At 36.8% G+C, this 19463-nt stretch overlaps 4 protein-coding genes across 4 annotated transcripts; 2 read left to right on the plus strand and 2 right to left on the minus strand.

Moving 5' to 3' along the window:
- Positions 1 to 3865: 3865 nt before the first annotated feature.
- LOC123204577 lies at positions 3866 to 5572 on the minus strand. The gene is made up of 2 exons (XM_044621314.1): positions 4417 to 5572; positions 3866 to 4240 (listed from the first exon to the last, which is right to left on the minus strand). The coding sequence occupies exons 1-2, from the start codon at positions 5164 to 5166 to the stop codon at positions 3977 to 3979; spliced, it is 1014 nt and encodes a 337-aa protein (XP_044477249.1). The 5' UTR covers positions 5167 to 5572; the 3' UTR covers positions 3866 to 3976.
- A 313-nt stretch (positions 5573 to 5885) lies between these two features.
- On the minus strand, positions 5886 to 9087 carry LOC123204576. The gene is made up of 4 exons (XM_044621313.1): positions 8196 to 9087; positions 7858 to 7971; positions 7491 to 7775; positions 5886 to 6505 (listed from the first exon to the last, which is right to left on the minus strand). The coding sequence occupies exons 1-4, from the start codon at positions 8652 to 8654 to the stop codon at positions 6305 to 6307; spliced, it is 1059 nt and encodes a 352-aa protein (XP_044477248.1). The 5' UTR covers positions 8655 to 9087; the 3' UTR covers positions 5886 to 6304.
- Positions 9088 to 10000: 913 nt separating this feature from the next.
- Positions 10001 to 14098, plus strand: LOC123204575 (hydroxyproline O-galactosyltransferase GALT6-like). Its single transcript, XM_044621312.1, has 7 exons — positions 10001 to 11224; positions 11892 to 12130; positions 12207 to 12497; positions 12581 to 12709; positions 12799 to 12972; positions 13416 to 13523; positions 13656 to 14098. The coding sequence occupies exons 1-7, from the start codon at positions 10345 to 10347 to the stop codon at positions 13863 to 13865; spliced, it is 2031 nt and encodes a 676-aa protein (XP_044477247.1). The 5' UTR covers positions 10001 to 10344; the 3' UTR covers positions 13866 to 14098.
- Positions 14099 to 17056: 2958 nt separating this feature from the next.
- Positions 17057 to 19370, plus strand: LOC123204415 (AAA-ATPase At3g28580-like). The gene has a single exon (XM_044621045.1). The coding sequence runs from the start codon at positions 17756 to 17758 to the stop codon at positions 19265 to 19267; it is 1512 nt and encodes a 503-aa protein (XP_044476980.1). The 5' UTR covers positions 17057 to 17755; the 3' UTR covers positions 19268 to 19370.
- The last annotated feature ends 93 nt before the right edge of the window (positions 19371 to 19463 follow it).

The raw sequence follows: 19463 nt of genomic DNA on the forward strand, positions 1-19463 counted from the left end.
CTAAATGGTATGCGCCACACGCCCAACGGTGAGTTGTCGCACACTTCCACGCACCCTTTCAAAAATTACTGCACCTTTTTCGTAATTATGAAGATTTCCACGCACCCGCCATGATTGTCGCACCTTTTCAGCAATTTTCACACCCTTTTAGAAGCTACCGTACCCTTACAGAACCTGTAGCGCCTTTTCCGTAATTATCGCACCCTTTCAGCAACTACCGCATCCTTTCAGAAACTGTCGCACCCTTTCCGCAATTGCTGCAATTTCCACACACCCGCTACAGTTGTCGCACCCTTTTAGCAATTCCCGCACCCTTTCCGCAATTACCACACCCTTTTCACATTTGTCGCACCCCTTTCTGTAATTGTCGCATCCTTTCTGAAGTTGTCGCACCCTTTCTGCACCCTTTCTGAAGTTGTAGCACCCTTTTCGCACCCTTGCAGAACTTGTCGCACCCTTTCAGAAACTATCACACCGCACCCTTTCAAAAGCTGTCACACCCTTTCCGCACCCTTCTAGAAGCTGTCGCAACCTTTTTGCAGTTGTTGCAGTTATACCCTTTCAGTAATTCTCGCACCCTTTCAGAAGCTGTCGTGCCCTTTCAGCACCCTTTCCGTAATTGTCGCACCCTTTCAGAAAATGTTGCACCCTTTTCGAAGTTGTCGCACCCTTTCAGAAACTACTGCACCCTTTCCACATTTGTCACACTCTTTCTACACCTTTTTCAGAACCTGTCGCACCCTTTCAGAAACTGCCGCACTCTTTCAGAAGAAAACGCACCGTTTCAAGGAAAACATACTGTTTTCGATATATGCATTGTTTTCTATATAAAAGAATCAATTATTTTATAAAAATTAATATGTTTCTCAATTTATAAATTTTATTTATTTCAGATAAGTTGAAAAAAAACGTAATATTTTCGATAATTTGAAAAAAAAACGTAACATTTTCGATATATAAGAATGAATTATTTTATAAAATATTAATTTATTTTTTAATTTATAAATTTTATTCATTACAGATAATTTAGAGAAATACGTAATATTTTTTATATATAAGAATAAATTATTTTATAAATATTAATCTCTTTTTTAATTTATAAATTTTATTTATTTCAGGTAATTTAATCTTAATGCTTTTCGTGAAAGATAATCAATTAATCGACGAAAGGTAAGTGTTGCGTTTGAAAAATTAGACTAGGGATATTTTTGAAATGAAAAAAATGGTTTACTTAAAAAGGTAAAACGGAGTAATTATTGTCGAAAAAGGTTTATGCGAGAATATTATTGCCTATTTTAATTAATATCCCAAAATTAACGCTTGGGATGAGATTTTGAGTTTTTGGAAGAATTGAGTTATTGTGATGTGGAAAAAAAAAAAATTTGTCGTGACATTAGGTTGAAGAAATTGGTGGCTATAAAAAGGTTATATAGAAATTAACTTTTGGTTTGGGAATTGAGTTGCCGAGAGAGTTAGTGTGATGTGAAAAAAAAAATAAATTTGTGATGTTGGTGGAGGAAAATGGCGACTGTAGAATGATTATGTGGGAATTAATTTTGATTTGCGGACGTGAGTTGCTGGACAGTTGGTGTGAGGGAAAAGAAACATATATATATATATATATATATATATATATATATATATATATATATATATATATGGGAGAAGGACTATTTCCCACCCAACTTTTGATGCGTTCTCAACTTGCCACCAACGGCAGATGAAAATCCAGTTTTTCCACCCGTGACCAAACTGCCGTCCAAATTTTCAGTTAGGGACAGGGGCAAAATCATCATTTGCTATTTAAAACATTAAAATTTTTAAATTTTACCGTTTCCCCCCTCTAGGTTTTAAAAACTAATAACTAACTCATCCTCAAAGTTTAAAAAGTTTAGATTGCACCCTTGGGGTTTGCTTCCTTCTCCGGCCACCATCGACGGCCGATGCATTCGACCGATCTCCCATCTCCGACTACAAAGGACGACGAAGGACGACGCTTCGACGACGACTACAAACGACGACGCTTCGACGAGGGACGCTTCGTCTGTTCTTCCAGATCTCCGTCTCCGTCTCCGTCTCTTCGTTTGTTCTTCCAGATCGACGCCCCCCATCTCCGTCTCCGTCTGTTCTTCCAAATCTCCCATCTCCGTCTGTTCTTCCAGATCGACGCTCCCCATCTCCGTCTCTTCGTCGCATCGTGCGACGAAGGGATCTCCGTCTCTTCGTCGCACCGTGCGATGAGGAGAGGAAGATCTCTTCGTCGCACCACCGCCGTTGCACCAGGAGAAGGAGGAGGCCGGTGACGACGCCGGAGAAGACGTCCGGAGTTGAAGTTGGAGAATGGGGGTGAAATGCTAGTTTTGAAAGTTATGGGGGGCGGCTGTATTTTGAAAAATATGGAAACCCTAGGTTTGGGGTGAAAATGTTAGTTTTTAAAGTTGAGGGGTATTTTGTCATCTGCCGTGGGGTGAAAATGTTAGTTTTTAAAACCTAAGGGGGGTGAATGGTAAAACTCTCACATTAATTTTGAGAAATTAAATTGAGGGGTATTTTTGTCATTTCATCTAACAAGGGTAAAATAGACATTTTACCCTTATGCAAACAGAAATCATCCATTTTAACAGCTTACGGGTAGGAAAACTGGATTTTCATCTACCGTGGGTGCCAATTTGAGAATGCATCAAAAGTTGGGTGGGAAATAGTCCTTCTCCCAACATATATATAAAAGATTAAAGTTTGTGGCAGTGGTAAAAGAAAATTGCAGCAGACGAAGGAATTTCTTTTATCTACTTACAAGAGTTTAGTTTTTGCTGTCAAATTACTCCATCATTCAGTATAGATTTTATATAATAGTATATTTTTAGTGCCGTAAATAAATTATAAATAGTATTATGAATATTTGTACTATTTTGTAATACAATCTTGTATGAATTTTATTATTAAATTTATGATTAAATATAAAATGTTATGTGACATATGATTAGGATGAGGGGACAGAGAGTCCTAAGATTAAGAGAATAATTAATCACCTGTGTCGTACAATGATTTGAATTAAAAAAATTGTATTGAGAAAATATCTATGACAGATTATGTACTATTGAAAGGTGTTGGACCATTGAGAGGACATGTAAGCCATAATATGCACTTATATGGGGGGGCACCTATTAGAAAGTGATATCATTGAGATTGATTTATTTGTATCATAGATTGTGATAGCCATGAGAGAGATAAGTCATATAACTTGGATGTCAAATACTCGATATGGCCTAGACCGATCGACATTAAAAAATAAAATAAATTGAAATGATAATTATTTTTAGACAAACAAGAATTCTTAAAGACTAAATGCGTGATAAATAAAAATTTAAAAAAAAATTTGATTAATAAAATAAGATAAAAATTTTTACTTATTGAGTAATTTTTTATTAACTCGTTTTATATTCGATCTTATAGGTTCGGAATGAGCTTGTGGTGAACTACAAGATATCTGATTATAAACCTGTTTGTACAACATCATATCATAGGAATGGGACCTACAATAAATGATGAGAGATGTGAGCATGGCCCCTTCAAAGGCTAGGCTAGTCCTGTAAAAACCGAAGCTCACCTCATCCAATTATAATCACTGGAAAAACCCCAAGCAACTCTGTATCTGTACCCAATTAATTTATTGCGAGGAAACTTCACTATTAAATTTAGCAATATTTCATGCGTGATTATATTATATTATTTTGCAAGTTAATATTCAGGTCGCCCTAACGACAAAAGAAATCTAGAGTTGAGATGAGACAAGCAATAAAATTAATCAGCTGAAACTTAAGAAACAAAAACACAAGAAGCTTTTCTCTCAAAACCAAACCCACTAGTCATGAAAGAAACGTCTAATTGATTAAAATTTAGACCACTTAAAAAGGGTCAAACAGCCAAACAAATGGAAATTGAACAAAAAGAAAATCGATTTCTTCACGTCCTAGTCCTACTCTTTGAGCCAATCCAATGTACAAGCTACAAATGGGATAATACAACACAATGTTGCTTTATATTTTCTAAAGTTTTCCATACTAGAGTAGAGATGCTGTGACTTCACTCTGCTTTTTTGTACAGTCGTCTTAAACAATAAGATATACAGCTTATGATCCATCGAAAAATAAAGAAACCCACCAACCGAATGCGTGACAAAAGACCCAAAACTTGTCCCCACAATACAATGCCACGGCGGTCCATAAACCCCATCGAACTCCTGCAAACATTCCAAACCCCACAATAAACTCATCAGTATTCGCTAATCGAACATCAACTCAAAGACTAACATTTCAGATTAAAGAAAAAAAGATTAAAAACTTCGAAGAAATAAAATGTCAACCAAATTTATATTACAACAAACAAATGACTAAGAGATTAGTAATTTGCAATCACCTTCTTGAGAGTGAGTGCAAGGGCTTTGGCGGTGAACTTTTCTAAGCTGTCATAAGTCTTTCTTGCAAAATCAACCGCATGGATCTGCATAAACGGCGGCATATCAACTGAAACAACTTTCACACCGCAGTTTGCAAGAACACTACCCAACCCGACCTCTGAGTCACAGAAGGATCTCCTTCGCCCTATTGAAACTGAAAATCTCATAGCATCATGCCCTTGATGTTGTAGATTCTTCACGTCTGTATCTTTCACTAACACCAGTTTCTTAGAATTAACTTCCTCTTTACAAACTTCCTTCTGTTTACTAATCAATGGCCCACCTTTCGATGATTTCTTCCTTATCTCTTTTGAAGCTTCCTCCTTTATACGGCTATCTTTGTCATTTCTGGATGCTGTTTTCTGTTGGGGCTGCATTAATTTGCTTGGTTTAACGTGTGGGAACTTGGAGGAATCAGAATCAGCAGAAAAAATCATGGCATTAGCTTGCAAATGGATGTCTTTGGTAGGTGGGTTTCTGATGTGTTTTTGTGAAGTAGGAGCTTTGTTATGATAAAGGTTCAACCTTGAAAAACTATTGGTCAAATAACAAAAGGGTTTAGATGATGTTGAAAAATCAGGGTTCTTTTGTGTGGTTTTGGAAGAGATGTTTGTTTTGTTTGATTGGTTTTTGAGGGTGGGATCCATAGATGGGTAAGGATCTGGGGTTGCTGCTATGATGCGGTTGTGGTGGGTGATGCGGTGTTCCATGTGATGTAATATGGTTGGGGATAAGGAAAATGGAGAAAGAAAGAAGTGAAGTGGGAACTGTTGCCTACTCGTTTGGGGATGGTGGTAAGGACGTCCGTGTTTTGTGATTGGCAGTTCTGTGGTTAGATCTAGGACCAGGGCTGTTTTGTTTTAACATGCACATCCAAGAAGTAATGGAGGGTCTATGATATGTTTGACCATTGACTTGATCTGAATGAAGAAGAAATCTGATGGTTTAGGTGCCACAGTAAAACTACTGTTAGCCTAGGGATCTGACAGGGAAGAACCATCACCAAAAATGGTCGAAAAGCTCAGTGGCGTCATTTACAACTGTAGAAAAGGGGGAAATGCCATTTGGTCGCAAGCAACTCTTCAGTCTTCTTTATTGTTGCAATATGTAATTTTAATGAATGAATCCCCTACTTTTTCGTAGGAACGAGTGTTATTAACTATCAAATTCCTATTTCATCCCCACAAAAAATTTAAGAAATGTCACCATCAATCAACAAGACCAAAACGAAGATCATGATGATGACACAACAAGGACAGAATTTTGAAAGGGATACTACCCAACCTGATTCTTAAATGTGCAATAACGCAGTGTTAGTTGATGACCATAAATGAAAGGCTCCTCTCATTCTTTACTATTTTTATTTATTCTGGTCTAACATTAATCAAAATTAAGCATCCGTCTTCGTAAAACAGGAATACAACATTAATGATAAAAGCCTTTAATCTAGAGAAAATGATCTTACAATTACAGGTCAAAATGTACATTTCTCATTACTAGCATAACCCGAGTCCGGATATGGAATGACTTTCCACAATTTTAAATTTACAGCATTTTAAGGCAAAATCGTGAACCAATAGTATCTTGATGGTGCCTCTTCATTACGGGATACAAGTAGTATCGCACCACAGTTAAATTTCTGTTTTTCCTTCACCTGATAAAACAAAACGCACAAGAATAGAGGCATTCTCATCCCTCTGAACAAAGAATAAAATGGTGGAGGGGTTCGGCAGGATATGAGAAGTCAAGATATTCACACCAACCAGGATAATTGGAGCATTAAAGGATAACATCGGGTACAGAAAATAATGCTAGATGTTACATTATGGTGTCAAAACCACACAGCTTCTAATTCCATGGACTTGGCTGCCGAGCATCTCTAAATACAGAAGTGCCACCGGATGCAGCTGGGGAAGGAGAGGATGCTACATAATTTGTTCCAGATACAGATATAGCAGGCAGATTTCCAGGATTCCCTTGATGGCTTATAGAAACAAAGCATGATGGACTACCAGTGACCCCGATACTTGCACGAGAAGGGTGTGGAACCTGAATGCAATTGCAATAACATAGAAAAATGAATTATGGACCTTGATCTATTATGGCTACGACCACAAGATTTTGTAATACAGAGGGTTGGTAATGACATAACTCTTTACAACAAGCCAATGTCATTTAATGACACTGTTTCACAGTAGTATTTCAGGACCCAAAACATGGATAATGCATGAAAACTGCATGTCATACTGAGGGATATGTGTAGGCACACTAAGACAAAAGTAAGATCTATTGTTGATCCCCAGAGCTAAACAAACTGTAATAAGTAAAACTTATGCAGTTTAAAACAACTACTGGGTAACACACATCTGAAGCTATCAAACTTTCCATTCTATTTGAGCTCATAACCAGTGCTATTATATCACTTGCTGAAGAATGTGAGTGAATGATGTAAAGTTCAAGACATTACTACACATATGGTTATAAGCAACTGCAAATGTTTATGCATACATAGCATAGAGTCAAGCAGCATAATTGTGCATACAGGCAAACTTTTTTTTTTTTCCTTGACAGAGTGAAAGTGTTTAATATTTGCAGATTTACATAAAGAATTATGCCAAAACAAGTACGAAAATGATATAGTATTCATGGTCAGCAGTCAGCACCTTCGACATTACAAACAAATGCTATAACAATTGAACCAGCAATAAGAATTCCTTAAATTAAAATTTTAACAAGAAACCTTAAATGAAATCAATATATTATATTCAGAGTACCCTCGTCCCAAATCATATGACATAGTATTCCCAAAAGAAAATGCAAAATATTTTTGGAAATGGAATGATCAGTTGGATTGTACGGTATCAATATATGGGAATGTCAAAACTTTAACCAAAATAATACAGTAATCATATAAGTGGAAGAAACAAAACACAACTAAAACAAATAAGGTGCAACATTTTTTTTTTTAATGAACAGAAAAGCATGACTTGCTTGAGCATTTCACTAATCTGTATAAACTAATACTTGTACTTACCACATTGTGTTGGAAATAGGTAGTCCTTCTAAGAGGGGACTCTGAAGACGGTGACATGCTACTCATCCTAAACATATGGCGACAATGAGTGTTTTGGTTTGAAACATCTTCAGCTTCTGCCCCTTCCATATCACCACCAAGATTTGCCTCAGAGCCCATCCTTGCTGTAGTCTGTCTAGTACTGAATCCAGCGTCATTTGTGGTATCCACTTGAAGTTGACCAGCTGGGCGGGCCACCATTCCTTGCATACAATTTCGTCTCTTTAACTCCTCAGCATTTAATATCTGTAAAAAACCACCCATTAGCTAGGTCATTATAACCAAGAGTCTCATCTAAGAAAAAGATAGGGACAAAATCAAAGCTTACCTGCTTCAAAGCTAGCACTAGATTATGTTTTTTCGCATTCAAAGTTTGCAACCTATTCTCCACTTCCCTTTTCCTTTTCTCTTTCTCATCTAGCTCCTCCACTTTCTTGCTCGTCTAGCAAGTAAAACAGTCACTAATTATTAACAAAAACATCTCAAAGATAAGGTAAAAACACATAACTTGAGAATTACTCGGAGTTTCTACATTTAGAATCCCTTTGAGGTTTTACTTTTAAGTTAACTACAACACAATAGATTTGACATACTAGAAAATTAGAAAGCGTTTTCGTATCATTCACATAAAGAATTCAAAGATAAAATGAGTAAAGTCACGGGTACCTGTAAATTAGGGTTAGCCGGTTCAGCCGGTTTCTCCACAAAATCCGAATAACGCAATTTTTCATTAGTAACCGCCGTATCAACCACTTTTTCTGGTGCAACCTCAGCTTCAGTAACCGATTTCACTGTACAATCCCCACCCTCTGACTTCCCCTGATCGTTGATTTCCTGATTCTTAATAACTCCCTCTTCTTCTTTGCCACTAGAAGTTTTATTATAGTCTATTTGAGTTTTAAGATCAGGGGCAGCGGGATGGAGAGGCAGAAGCTGTTGTTTAGAGTTAAGATTAGGGTTTGACGTGGTGATATTGGGGGAACGTAGACGAGAAAGGGCTCTGTTACGACGGTTCAAGAGGGTTTTGAAATCTTTGAGAGAGATTTTGGGATATGGCATTAGCCATCGACGAGGCATCTCTGGAACCCTATGGAGATTCCCTCTGTATAGAGAAATTGCCACCATCTTCAAGAAGGATTCTTGATGTCACTTGTCTCAAACGCAGAAGAGCCTTATAAAGCGGTTATTTTTAGGGAACACAAATGACTGGCACGGCTGGCCTGATATTAACCGTATACCCAACTCTCAATAAGGCCAACTTATTTCATGTGGTTAAGTCAGAGTTTAACCAGTAATCTTTTAATACAACCATTAAGAGAATAATTTTATATAATTATAAGCTAAAACACCTCTTAATTAATTGAAAGACAAAAATTAAGCCACAGGTTCATACTGAAAAAGTTTGCTCAGAAAGACTTAAAAAAGTGTTCATCTGTTCTCCCAGGAAGTTGTTGAGCTATCAGGTCAATGGAGGAAATTGAAAGGAAGTCAGTTAAACATTCAAGTGACTTGATGGAGTAGGAACATAAATCGACTGACCTGCTACCGATGGCTGCATGAAGCCTAACGTTCAACTCCTCTCCTTGGGGTGTGTAAAATTTAGGCTGAGGTCTGCAATTTCTTGCATCTCCGAAGTCCTGGAGAACAAACTCACATAATAGCATTGAAGTTGACAGAAAAAATTCGACATGGTAAGTCTTATAATTGCAAAACCACTAAATAATTTTAACATTACAGACCCTCCAAATTAATCAACCTGCTCTTTTGGGAACAGAAGTCCAGTTTCTAGCTCCATGTTTTGCCGACATCTATGCAAGTATCTTTGCATCTTCTTCGGCAGTCCAAATTCCCCTTTTGACATTAGATAGAATTGAATACTCTAAACATAATATATAAAGTATTATCCAAAGGATATTGGAAATTATTTAGACAAAAAAATATTTTTTTATCTAAATAATATATTTAAATTATACAATTAATTAATTAAGAAATTTTAATAATCTTTTGGTGTTATCAAATTATCCCCTCTGATACTTGCTAAGCATAATAAAAATAGATAATGGGGAGAAAATACAATTCAACATGTGGTAAAACAACTAATCCAAAACTTTGGATATGTCTCTTAAATGAACATCCATGGGATTATAGTCATTTTAGCTAATTTATCGTTGTATGTTTCTATTTGCAGATTTATAACGTCGAAATCGAAAGTGGGTCAGTTCAGTAGTACACCAATCACAACTGTTATGTTACTTTGACGGCTTCCACAACCGAAACTGAAAAAATGAGCAAGTGTAAAGGTGTTCAACTACACAGAACCCACCTGTAATCGTAAGAGGTTGACTGCTGGACACCTACTTTAGTTTGGAGCCCAGAATTTCAGTCTGACTCAGCGCCACACTTCCTCCATAACGGTTATTCTATTTACCTTTTCTTCATATTTATCTCAAATTTTAATTGGTCTTCAAGTTGAAGTTCAACTCTCAACCAACATATTTTTATCTTGTCATCCAATCTTCTGACAAACTTTGTTTTCATTCTTTATCACCTTTTGTTAAATAAAATTGACATTTAACTGGATTCCATTTGAAACCAATTACAAAGTCAAGGCAAACAGTCTCATAAAATCTGGACTGGACCGACACACATCAGCAATCAGCAATCAGCAATCAGCAATGGCTCCTTCCACAAGCTTGCTGTTGTGTTGAGTCTTCATAACCCAACTCCTCAAATCAATCTTTCTTTCCTTCTTGGTCTTTTATTTGCAGTTTGAAGAGTATTCTTACTATTCCTTCTTGTTTTGTTTTAGCCAGAAATGAAAACACTAGCCAAGTTACCTTTGAAATCATCAGATAAATTGTACAAGTTTGGGGTGGATTTTTGTGTGGGCAAGCTAAGATCTATTCAAGTTTTGATTTTTACTGGTCTTCTCTACTTGTGTTTGGTTGGTTTCGAAATTCCATTTGTTTTTAGAACTTCTGTTTCGCTCGAACCGATAACTCGACCTCATGAACTAAAAACTGAACAAGATTTTCAAGCCACCAAGGCCCCGTCTCGTCCTGTGAAGAACTGGGTTTCGCAAAACTCTAACTCGCAGGCTCAGACCCAGACTCGACAAGTCAATCACTCAAAAAGCAGAAACAAAATTCTCTCAAACTTGTCATTTGATAACAAAACTTTCGACCCGAGCGGTGAATCCTGGTCTTCTGACCTCTACAAGACGGCCCGAACCGCTTATCAAGAGGGAAGAAAATTGTGGGAAGAATTCGAATCAGGGAATCTTCAAATCGAAACCGAAAAACCTGAAAACGTATCAGAATTGTGTTCACACTCCATTTCACTATCCGGGACGGAGTTTTTGAAGAACGGAAAGGTGATGATTTTGCCGTGTGGACTCACACTGGGGTCATATATTACGGTGGTGGGGAAGCCAAGGCGGGCCCACCCAGAGACTGTCTCGAAGATTTCCCTTGCCAATGGCGGTGAGGAAGTGATGACTTCACGGTTCATGATGGAGTTGCAGGGATTGAAGACTGAAGAAGGAGAGTACCCGCCAAAGATATTGCATTTTAATCCAAGATTGATAGGGGATTGGAGTGGGAACCCAGTGATTGAGTTAAACACTTGTTACAGGATGCAGTGGGGTTCGGCGTTGCGGTGCCAGGGATGGAAGTCCACGCCTGAGGAGGAGACCGGTAAGGAAAAAAAAATGTTATTTTTTGGTTTAAGAATTGATTTTAAACAATTGAAGGTTAAAAATGGATTTATCTCAGAGACCAAAAAGTTGTTTGTCCATATGTGAATTGTGAATAGAGGTTGTTTTTATGGCTAGGAACTGAGATTTTAGTGATTGATAGTCTTAAGGTTGGACTACAGAAAACTTGAACTTAATTTGGAAAAGAAAATATTAAATTTATCTTTTCGTGGAAATATATCTGATTGTGAGTAAAGTTTTGTTTCCTGGTTAAATTCTTGGCCGAAATTTGTTTTATTTTCAATGTGTGAACCTAATATTTTCTTTTGGGTGGTGTTTTTATTGTTCATGTGGCTATCATTTTACTTGCGTTTGGTTTCAAGTTGTTATGGTGCTGAATAATTTGAAAGTAGGATGTAATGTACTAGAAGAAACTAATTTTCTTTTCTTTCTATTTCAAGATTAGCCCTTAAGAATGTCCTTTTAATTGAAGGGGATTAGATAATGTACTTACACTTAAATTGTATAATTGCTGGCACATGTAACACATTTTTTGAATAACACAAACCATATTTTTTCAGCTTAACTATTTGCCTTTAATTTTCTCTAGAATTTCATTCATTTTAGTTTATACCAAAAATTGTCTTATTCTTTTAGACTTGCTGCAGTTGATGGTCTCGTGAAGTGTGAGAGCTGGACTGAAAATAATGACAATCTTGCTGAAAAGTCTAAATCAAAATGGTGGGAAAACATGAATCGGTTTCTAGGTGTAAAGAACAAAGTGACCATTGAATGGCCATTCCCATTTGTGGAGGACAGTCTTTTTGTACTGACTCTTCGTGCAGGTTTTGAGGGTTATCATGTTGATGTTGGCGGGAATCATATCACCTCCTTTCCTTTTCGAACCGTGAGTAGTGTTTGACAATATGTTCATGTCATGGTCAATTTTGATTGCTCTTAAGATTGTTTGATGATGCTGACAGGGATTTACTATTGAAGATGCCACTGGGCTAACTTTGGATGGGGACGTTGATGTCATCTCAGTATTTGCTGCTTCCTTGCCTATGTCACATCCTAGTTTTGCACCTCAAAGACATCTTGAGATGTCAACTGAATGGAAGGCTCCATCTCTTCCTGAGCAGCCTGTGGAACTTTTTATTGGAATACTTTCTGCAGGCAATCATTTTGCTGAGAGGATGGCTGTGAGAAAGACTTGGATGCAACACGAACTTGTTAAATCATCACATGTGATAGCTCGTTTCTTTGTAGCACTGGTAACTGAAAACTATTGTACTGTATTTACTGAAAGCGATTATTAGTTAGCATGTAACAATGTCATGTTGATTTTTGTGAACAGCATGCTAGGAAGGAAGTGAATGTGGAGCTGAAGAAAGAAGCAGAGTTTTTTGGTGACATTGTGATCATTCCTTACATGGATAACTATGATCTTGTAGTGTTGAAAACTGTTGCCATCTGTGACTATGGGGTGTGTGGTGAACTAATTATAATTACTTACTGAAGAGTAGGGTTTTATTATTTCTGGAGGTGATATTTGATGGCCTTCGTCGTTCACAGGGTCACACAGTATCTGCTAAGTATATTATGAAGTGCGATGATGACACATTTGTACGAGTAGATGCAGTTATTAATGAAGCAAGGAAGGTACCTGAAGGCAGGAGCTTTTACATTGGGAACATCAACTACTACCATAAGCCCTTGCGCAATGGTAAATGGGCAGTAACATATGAGGTTAGTGTAGACAAGTCTGGTCTGCTAACTTTGATATTCTTGAGTAGTTCAGGTGTGATTTTCTGTGTTCATGGTACCTCATCGTGTGGCTTCAACTCAAAACAATACAGCTTACAATTATATTGTGCTAATTTCAATCAAGTCTGTGTATTCTAATGAAAACAATTCCAGAAGCCTCTTTCTTTTTGACCCTTGCAATCAGAATTTTCACAGGCCAGACTTGTCTCTAGTAAAGAAGAGTCTGTTCTGTTCTGCACAAGTGATTATTTTTCGAATTTGTTGTCAGGCTTTGATAAGTTTTGGTTCTGCTCAGTTTTTTAAATTTGTCAATATGAAACTTTTTTTCCTCTGCAATATACTATTCTGTAGTTTTTCCTTTTTTAAGTTGTGAGGTGAGTAACTTAGATATTGATAATGCCCTCATTGTTTGCCAATGTTTTCAGGAATGGCCAGAAGAAGATTATCCACCCTATGCTAATGGACCAGGCTACATATTGTCATTCAACATTGCACGATCCATCGTGTCTGATTTTGAAAACCATAAACTAAGAGTAAGTGTTCTCTTCTTTCTCTTATCTCTGAGTGTAAAATTGTCGGTATGCATCTGTTATGTATGTGTCTGAAGGTCATGGTGGATTCATTCTTTGGGTCCAAGCTAAATTGGAATTTTAATTTGTAAGCAGTTGTTCAAGATGGAAGATGTGAGTATGGGAATGTGGGTAGAGAGTTTCAACAGCTCAAAACCTGTGGACTATCTACACAGCTTTAAATTTTGTCAGTTCGGGTGCATCGAAGGTTATTATACAGCTCACTACCAATCTCCAAGGCAGATGATCTGCCTGTGGAGTAAATTGCAAAAGCTGGGAAAGACTCAGTGTTGCGATATGAGATGATTGTGGTTTCTGGTGAAGAACATGGAAACAAATTTTGCAGTCAGATGGCACTAATTATTCATTATGTATCATGTGGTTAGGCGTATTTAGGTCTCTTTCAAATCCTTTCCTATTATATATTCTTTCATTGTTTCCCCCTTTTGTCTTAAACATTTCAATACACGTTCTGTATTTCACACAATAATGATAGCAGTAGAAGGAAACTGAATGTGATTAAGAATTAGGATCCAAAACTAATTCCATACCTTTGATTGTCATCCTCAAAAGCATGATCTAAAAGTCAAGAAAAGGTTCATCTAGTCGTTAAAAAGAAAAAAACATTGAGGTCTCATACAATGAAACAGAAAATCTTATATATAATAGAGTCAGCAGATTGCAAATTTGGCACCTTGGGGTACCTCCCTTCTCTTGTAGCTTCCTGGCATGGGGTTGGTGGGAGTTAACCATCAGTTTCTCAAGCCTAACGGCATTTTCAACTGGCAACATGGAAGTTCAAGATCAAACGGTAGCCCGACAAATCCAATCATTTACACAAGCTTGAGTTGTTAAGTGAACATTTAGGAAAAGTATGTACCTTTCTTCTTCCGCCATAACCAACATATAAGGACTCTGGAATGGAATGCAAGCACCATGTTATTAAGAAATTTGATCACCATGGTTGTAGGAATATAAAATAATAATAATAAACTGATATCCACAAATTTCAATATTAGCACAAAAACGCTGTTAATCTGGCCAATAACTCAAACAATCTAACTGGTAACTGGCAATTTGACTACCTATTTCCAAAGCCCAAATCTAAAGGGGTTTCGTTTTGCATTGTCGTCTGTAGTGAGAAAACAAATCTTTGGAGACGCTTTATTAGGTGCAGATGAAGTCGAGAGCAACATGGATCTGTCTTGATAAAGATCGGTGTATTAAGATCTGCATTTGAAAATTGATATAATCTCTCCCATTTAAGAGTTCTGGAGCCACATTTACTACGAGCATACTTATGTTAAATGTTTGCTTTCGGAACTTAGGGGAACATAAATGATATCTATGGCTGAATCAATCGTGATTTTGGGGTAAAATGTTAAATTCTGGGTAGTGCAGTGGTCATTAAGCACAATGTTGCTCATTGCAGATCTTCTTGTACCGTAAAGTTGGGAAGCGTATAACCTTTCTAAAGTAATGTGCTTTCTTTCTGTTATGTATATTATATGTAAGTAATGTAACTTCTATTCGAGTCTTGTGTGCTCACATGTATGTGCAATTCTGCCTTTTCCATAAAATATTCTCCAGTCTTCGATTTTCGAATTTAGTTTTATCTTGAAGGGCCTTTAGATTAGAGTTCCCATCTGCTACTATACATTGTTATTTTGACCGCAAGGAGGAGCTACTGAGATCCTCTTAGGGGATGGAATCTAGAAGCAATTGTTGCAGCTTGCCTCTACATTTCTTTTAGACTAGAAAACCAAATGCTTCAGACTATCTGGTTAATTTGTGGCAGGATATAATGCTTCAGACCAGTCCTTCCAGTGGTCTTTCTGGGAACATCAGCTTCGTAGCAATAGCTTTGTAGCTCCAGGAGACGATGGTTGTTAAAAGCACTACTTCCAGACTTATCTCTGCTGCCTGTAAATGTTATTTTGCTTTAGCTTAGTGGATTTTTTACTTCAGGAATTCAGGTGACAATTTGTGAAGCTTAAATGTTGACACATTATTTGACCCAGAATATATTCCAGTAAATGATCTAACTACGTGAAGTCACTTGACACTTGGGCACAAGACCATAAATTTGAAGATGAATATAACTAATTTTCTAGTTTCTTCTTCAATGCATGCTTCTAATTCCTGTTCATCAGATATTGGACTCAAATGTCCCGAACAAGTTAGGTCTAATGGTGTTATTTCATGCCATTGAAGCTGAATAAATTATGCCTAACTTAATTTACCCTTATCAAAACATCCCTTGTGCTGCAATTTTTGCCATCTTTTCATTGAGGAAACAACAAATTCCAGGTGCATGGCCCATAAACACAAAGATATTGAGTGCCTAATCCATTTGGGGTGTTTGCTTCCATAAAATAATGAGCAAAAAGGAGGCTGGTCCATTTTTTTCAGAAAGCAGAAGGATACAAATGAGAACAAAAGTGGCTTTTATCCCTATTAGATATTTAACCTTAAATAATTAGAGAAACCTTAAGGGGCTGTTTGATTTTAAAGATTTAAAAATTACTTTGATAATTTAACTTTTATTATTTACATTACCTTATTTAGTTTGTCAATAATAAAAAATTAGGCGTCATTTGGTTCTAGAAATTTAAAGATTACTTTGATAATTTATCTTTTATTACTTACATTACCTTGTTTAGTTTGTCAGTAATAAAATATTATAGTAGTATTCTATTATTAATATTGAAGTGATAAATAATATAGATGGTAATTTGATTATCACATTCACTTTAGGTATTAAAAGATTACAAGGTAATCTTGATTTTATTATAATTATATTATTATTTATTAATTTTTTGAGACAAAAATAAATTTATTTTTAATTAACATAATAAATAATATAAAAATATTTAAAAATAATTATATTCAAGAGATTTAAGTAAAATAATTTACTAGCATTCTTTTATTACTTTTAATCAAACATAATAATGATTTATATCTATTAAATTTTATCAAATATAATAATTATTTATATTTAATAATCTTTTAAATAATTTATTTTTAAAATAATTTTTTTATTTTAATAATAAAATATTATTCAAATTAAACGATCTATTAAGAATAATAAAAAATTAATAATAATAATTTGTATGGTGCATGGTGTAGGATTGCTAATGTCATATAAGAACGAAGAGGAAAAAAACGGTGAGGGATGAGTCGCGAAAAGTGACAATATAAGCTTCCGAAAGAGCAATAATTGCCATGTACTTCGAATAAAATTGATGAGCCAAGCCATAGGACTAAGCCACGTGAGTGATATGACTGGACGTTTTGTCTTCTTTCTATGATAGAAAATGACCTGACATAACTAACTGCTTAAGCGGTCCTATGAATCAGTGGCCACGTTGTTGCTGACACTCTTGTTACTGTATATATCTATTCAGCGCCTGACGATGAATCACCTTCAAAAACTGGTTTCTGCGTTAACCCTCAAACCGCTTTTGATTCTGTTATTCTCTATCAGTTTTGTAGCTCTGTGAAAGAAGGGCAGTCAAGTCAACTTGTGGCGTGGCCTTTTATTCCTTTACCTCCGGCACAGCAGAATACGAGGGCAGATGGCTGTCAGGTTGTAATAATAAGATCCTAATAAATTCCAAGGTTTCTTTGAAACACTGGAGACCTATAGACGAGTTCAATTAATTGAGTCAGGACTAAGAAGATTGAAGAAAATGTCTTATGCCAGCTTTCTGTGACAGGTTTTGCATATCTTTTGAAGTGGATTTCATGGAGAATGACTAGGCATAAGTTAAACAAGCAGCCAATGTAGGGACCCCATTGACACCACCAAAATTCGACATTTAGTTTTCACAATCAACTTCACTAAGTCCCACTTTACTTGTTGATGCGCACGAAGCTTCAAATGTGTGGACTTGTTACTCTGCATAATGTGTCTTTTTGGTCACCCTCCACGTATACCTACCAATTGAATTCCATATCTATGAACCTGGATAAAAACTTTATTATTTGTTTGTTGATAAACATGGCTCATTTGTCATTTTCTACCTACTTTGTTCTCACTTAATCAACAAGTGACTTGCTATGTCAGTACAAGCCTATCGCTAAGCCCGTAGAGAAGAAGAAGATCACAAATTCTATAAGAAAAAAAATTGTTTAAGAGCAGGAGTCAAGAGGGTCACTTACCTTAAACAAGATCAATTAAAGCAAAATCAAGGATGGTGCCATCAACAATGACAGAGATGTGGACAACAATGGGCTCAACAATTGCAAGTTTCATGTTTGTTTGGGCAATTCTTCGGCAATATTGTCCATATGAGGTTCGGTGTTACTTCGAGAAATACACACACAGAATCATGGGGTTCTTTTATCCCTACATCAAGATTTCAATCCATGAGTTCACTGGGGATCGCCTCAAGCGCAGTGAGGCTTATGCAGCTGTTGAAGCCTACCTCAGTGTCAACTCATCCAAGAGTGCTAAAAGACTCAAGGCGGAGATGGGAAAAGAGAGCACCAACTTAGTGCTCAGCATGGATGAGTATGAAAGAGTAACTGATGAGTTTCTTGGGGCCAAAGTCTGGTGGGTTTCCAGCAAAGTTGTGTCACCAACAAGGAGCATGCCGTATTATCCGGAGCCAGAGAAGAGATACTACAGGCTCACATTTCATAAGCGTTATAGGGAGATTATAACCGAGACCTATTTGGAGCATGTTATGAGAGAAGGAAAGGAAATCAGGGTGAGAAACAGGCAGAGAAAGCTATATACAAACAGTCCTGGTTACAAATGGCCAAGTTACAAGCAAACAATGTGGAGTCACATTGTCTTTGAGCATCCTGCGACCTTTGAGACCATGGCGTTGGAGCCGGAGAAGAAGCTGGAGATTATTGAAGATCTTGTGACTTTCAGCAAAAGCAAAGATTTTTATGCAAGGATTGGGAAGGCTTGGAAAAGAGGGTATCTTCTTTATGGTCCCCCAGGGACTGGCAAGTCTACTATGATTGCTGCAATGGCGAATTTTTTGAATTACGATGTATATGATCTTGAGCTTACTGCAGTCAAGGACAATACAGAGCTGAGGAAGCTTTTGATTGAGACGACCAGTAAGTCGATCACTGTGATAGAGGATATAGATTGTTCCCTTGATCTTACAGGTCAAAGGAAGAAGAAATTTGAGAAATCATCAGAAGATGATAAAGAAAAGATAGATAAGGAAGCTTCTCGAAGAGAACAGAGGGAAGAGAGCAATAGCAAAGTTACTCTCTCAGGGCTGCTGAATTTCATTGATGGGCTCTGGTCTGCTTGTGGTGGAGAGAGGTTGATTGTGTTCACTACAAACTATGTGGAGAAGCTTGATCCTGCTTTAATACGAAGAGGAAGGATGGATAAACATATAGAGCTTTCATACTGCAGTTTCAAGGGATTCAAAGTGCTTGCAAAGAATTATTTGAAAGTGGACAATCATCCCATGTTTGATACAATTGAGAGGTTAATGGATGACACCAAGATCACACCAGCTGATGTTGCTGAGAATCTTATGCCCAAGTCTCCATCGGATGATGTAGAGAAATGTCTTTCAAGTTTGATTCAAGCTCTTGAGGAAGGTAAGGAAGAAGAAGCTAAGAAGAAAGAAGAGGTAGCAGCTGAGAAGAAAGCTGAGGAATCAAAAGAGACAGTCAAGGAAAACGCTGATAAGTCCAGAGTTGACAAAGAAACAGAAGAGAAACTGTGATGCAGAAACCCAATGATCTTTTAGGGATAATTTTTCTATAAATTTTTGTAAGAGAGATTGTCTTATTTGAGCAATTATCATACAGAAATAATGATTCTGCAAATCTTAAGCTCCATTTAGTACGTGGAGACAGGCCATTTAAGCAACATAATAAAACAATTCGGAGGAACAGACAACATAAAATCAGGCACTACAA

The sequence above is a fragment of the Mangifera indica genome, chromosome 20 (assembly GCF_011075055.1).
Source record: "Mangifera indica cultivar Alphonso chromosome 20, CATAS_Mindica_2.1, whole genome shotgun sequence".
NCBI lineage: Eukaryota > Viridiplantae > Streptophyta > Magnoliopsida > Sapindales > Anacardiaceae > Mangifera > Mangifera indica.

Bases quoted from the DNA above. Each gene is read 5' to 3' on its own strand.
- LOC123204577 (XM_044621314.1), bottom strand. From the start codon at position 5,166: ATGGAACACCGCATCACCCACCACAACCGCATCATAGCAGCAACCCCA. The intron at 4,241-4,416 runs GTGATTGCAAAT...GAATGTTTGCAG, and splicing joins TTGCACTCACTCTCAAGAAG to GAGTTCGATGGGGTTTATGG.
- LOC123204415 (XM_044621045.1), top strand. From the start codon at position 17,756: ATGGTGCCATCAACAATGACAGAGATGTGGACAACAATGGGCTCAACA.
- LOC123204576 (XM_044621313.1), bottom strand. From the start codon at position 8,654: ATGGTGGCAATTTCTCTATACAGAGGGAATCTCCATAGGGTTCCAGAG. The intron at 7,776-7,857 runs GTAAGCTTTGAT...GGTTTTTTACAG, and splicing joins TAGTGCTAGCTTTGAAGCAG to ATATTAAATGCTGAGGAGTT. The intron at 6,506-7,490 runs GTAAGTACAAGT...AATTGCATTCAG, and splicing joins CCTATTTCCAACACAATGTG to GTTCCACACCCTTCTCGTGC.
- LOC123204575 (XM_044621312.1), top strand. From the start codon at position 10,345: ATGAAAACACTAGCCAAGTTACCTTTGAAATCATCAGATAAATTGTAC. The intron at 11,225-11,891 runs GTAAGGAAAAAA...GACTTGCTGCAG, and splicing joins CACGCCTGAGGAGGAGACCG to TTGATGGTCTCGTGAAGTGT. The intron at 13,524-13,655 runs GTAAGTGTTCTC...ATTTGTAAGCAG, and splicing joins TTGAAAACCATAAACTAAGA to TTGTTCAAGATGGAAGATGT.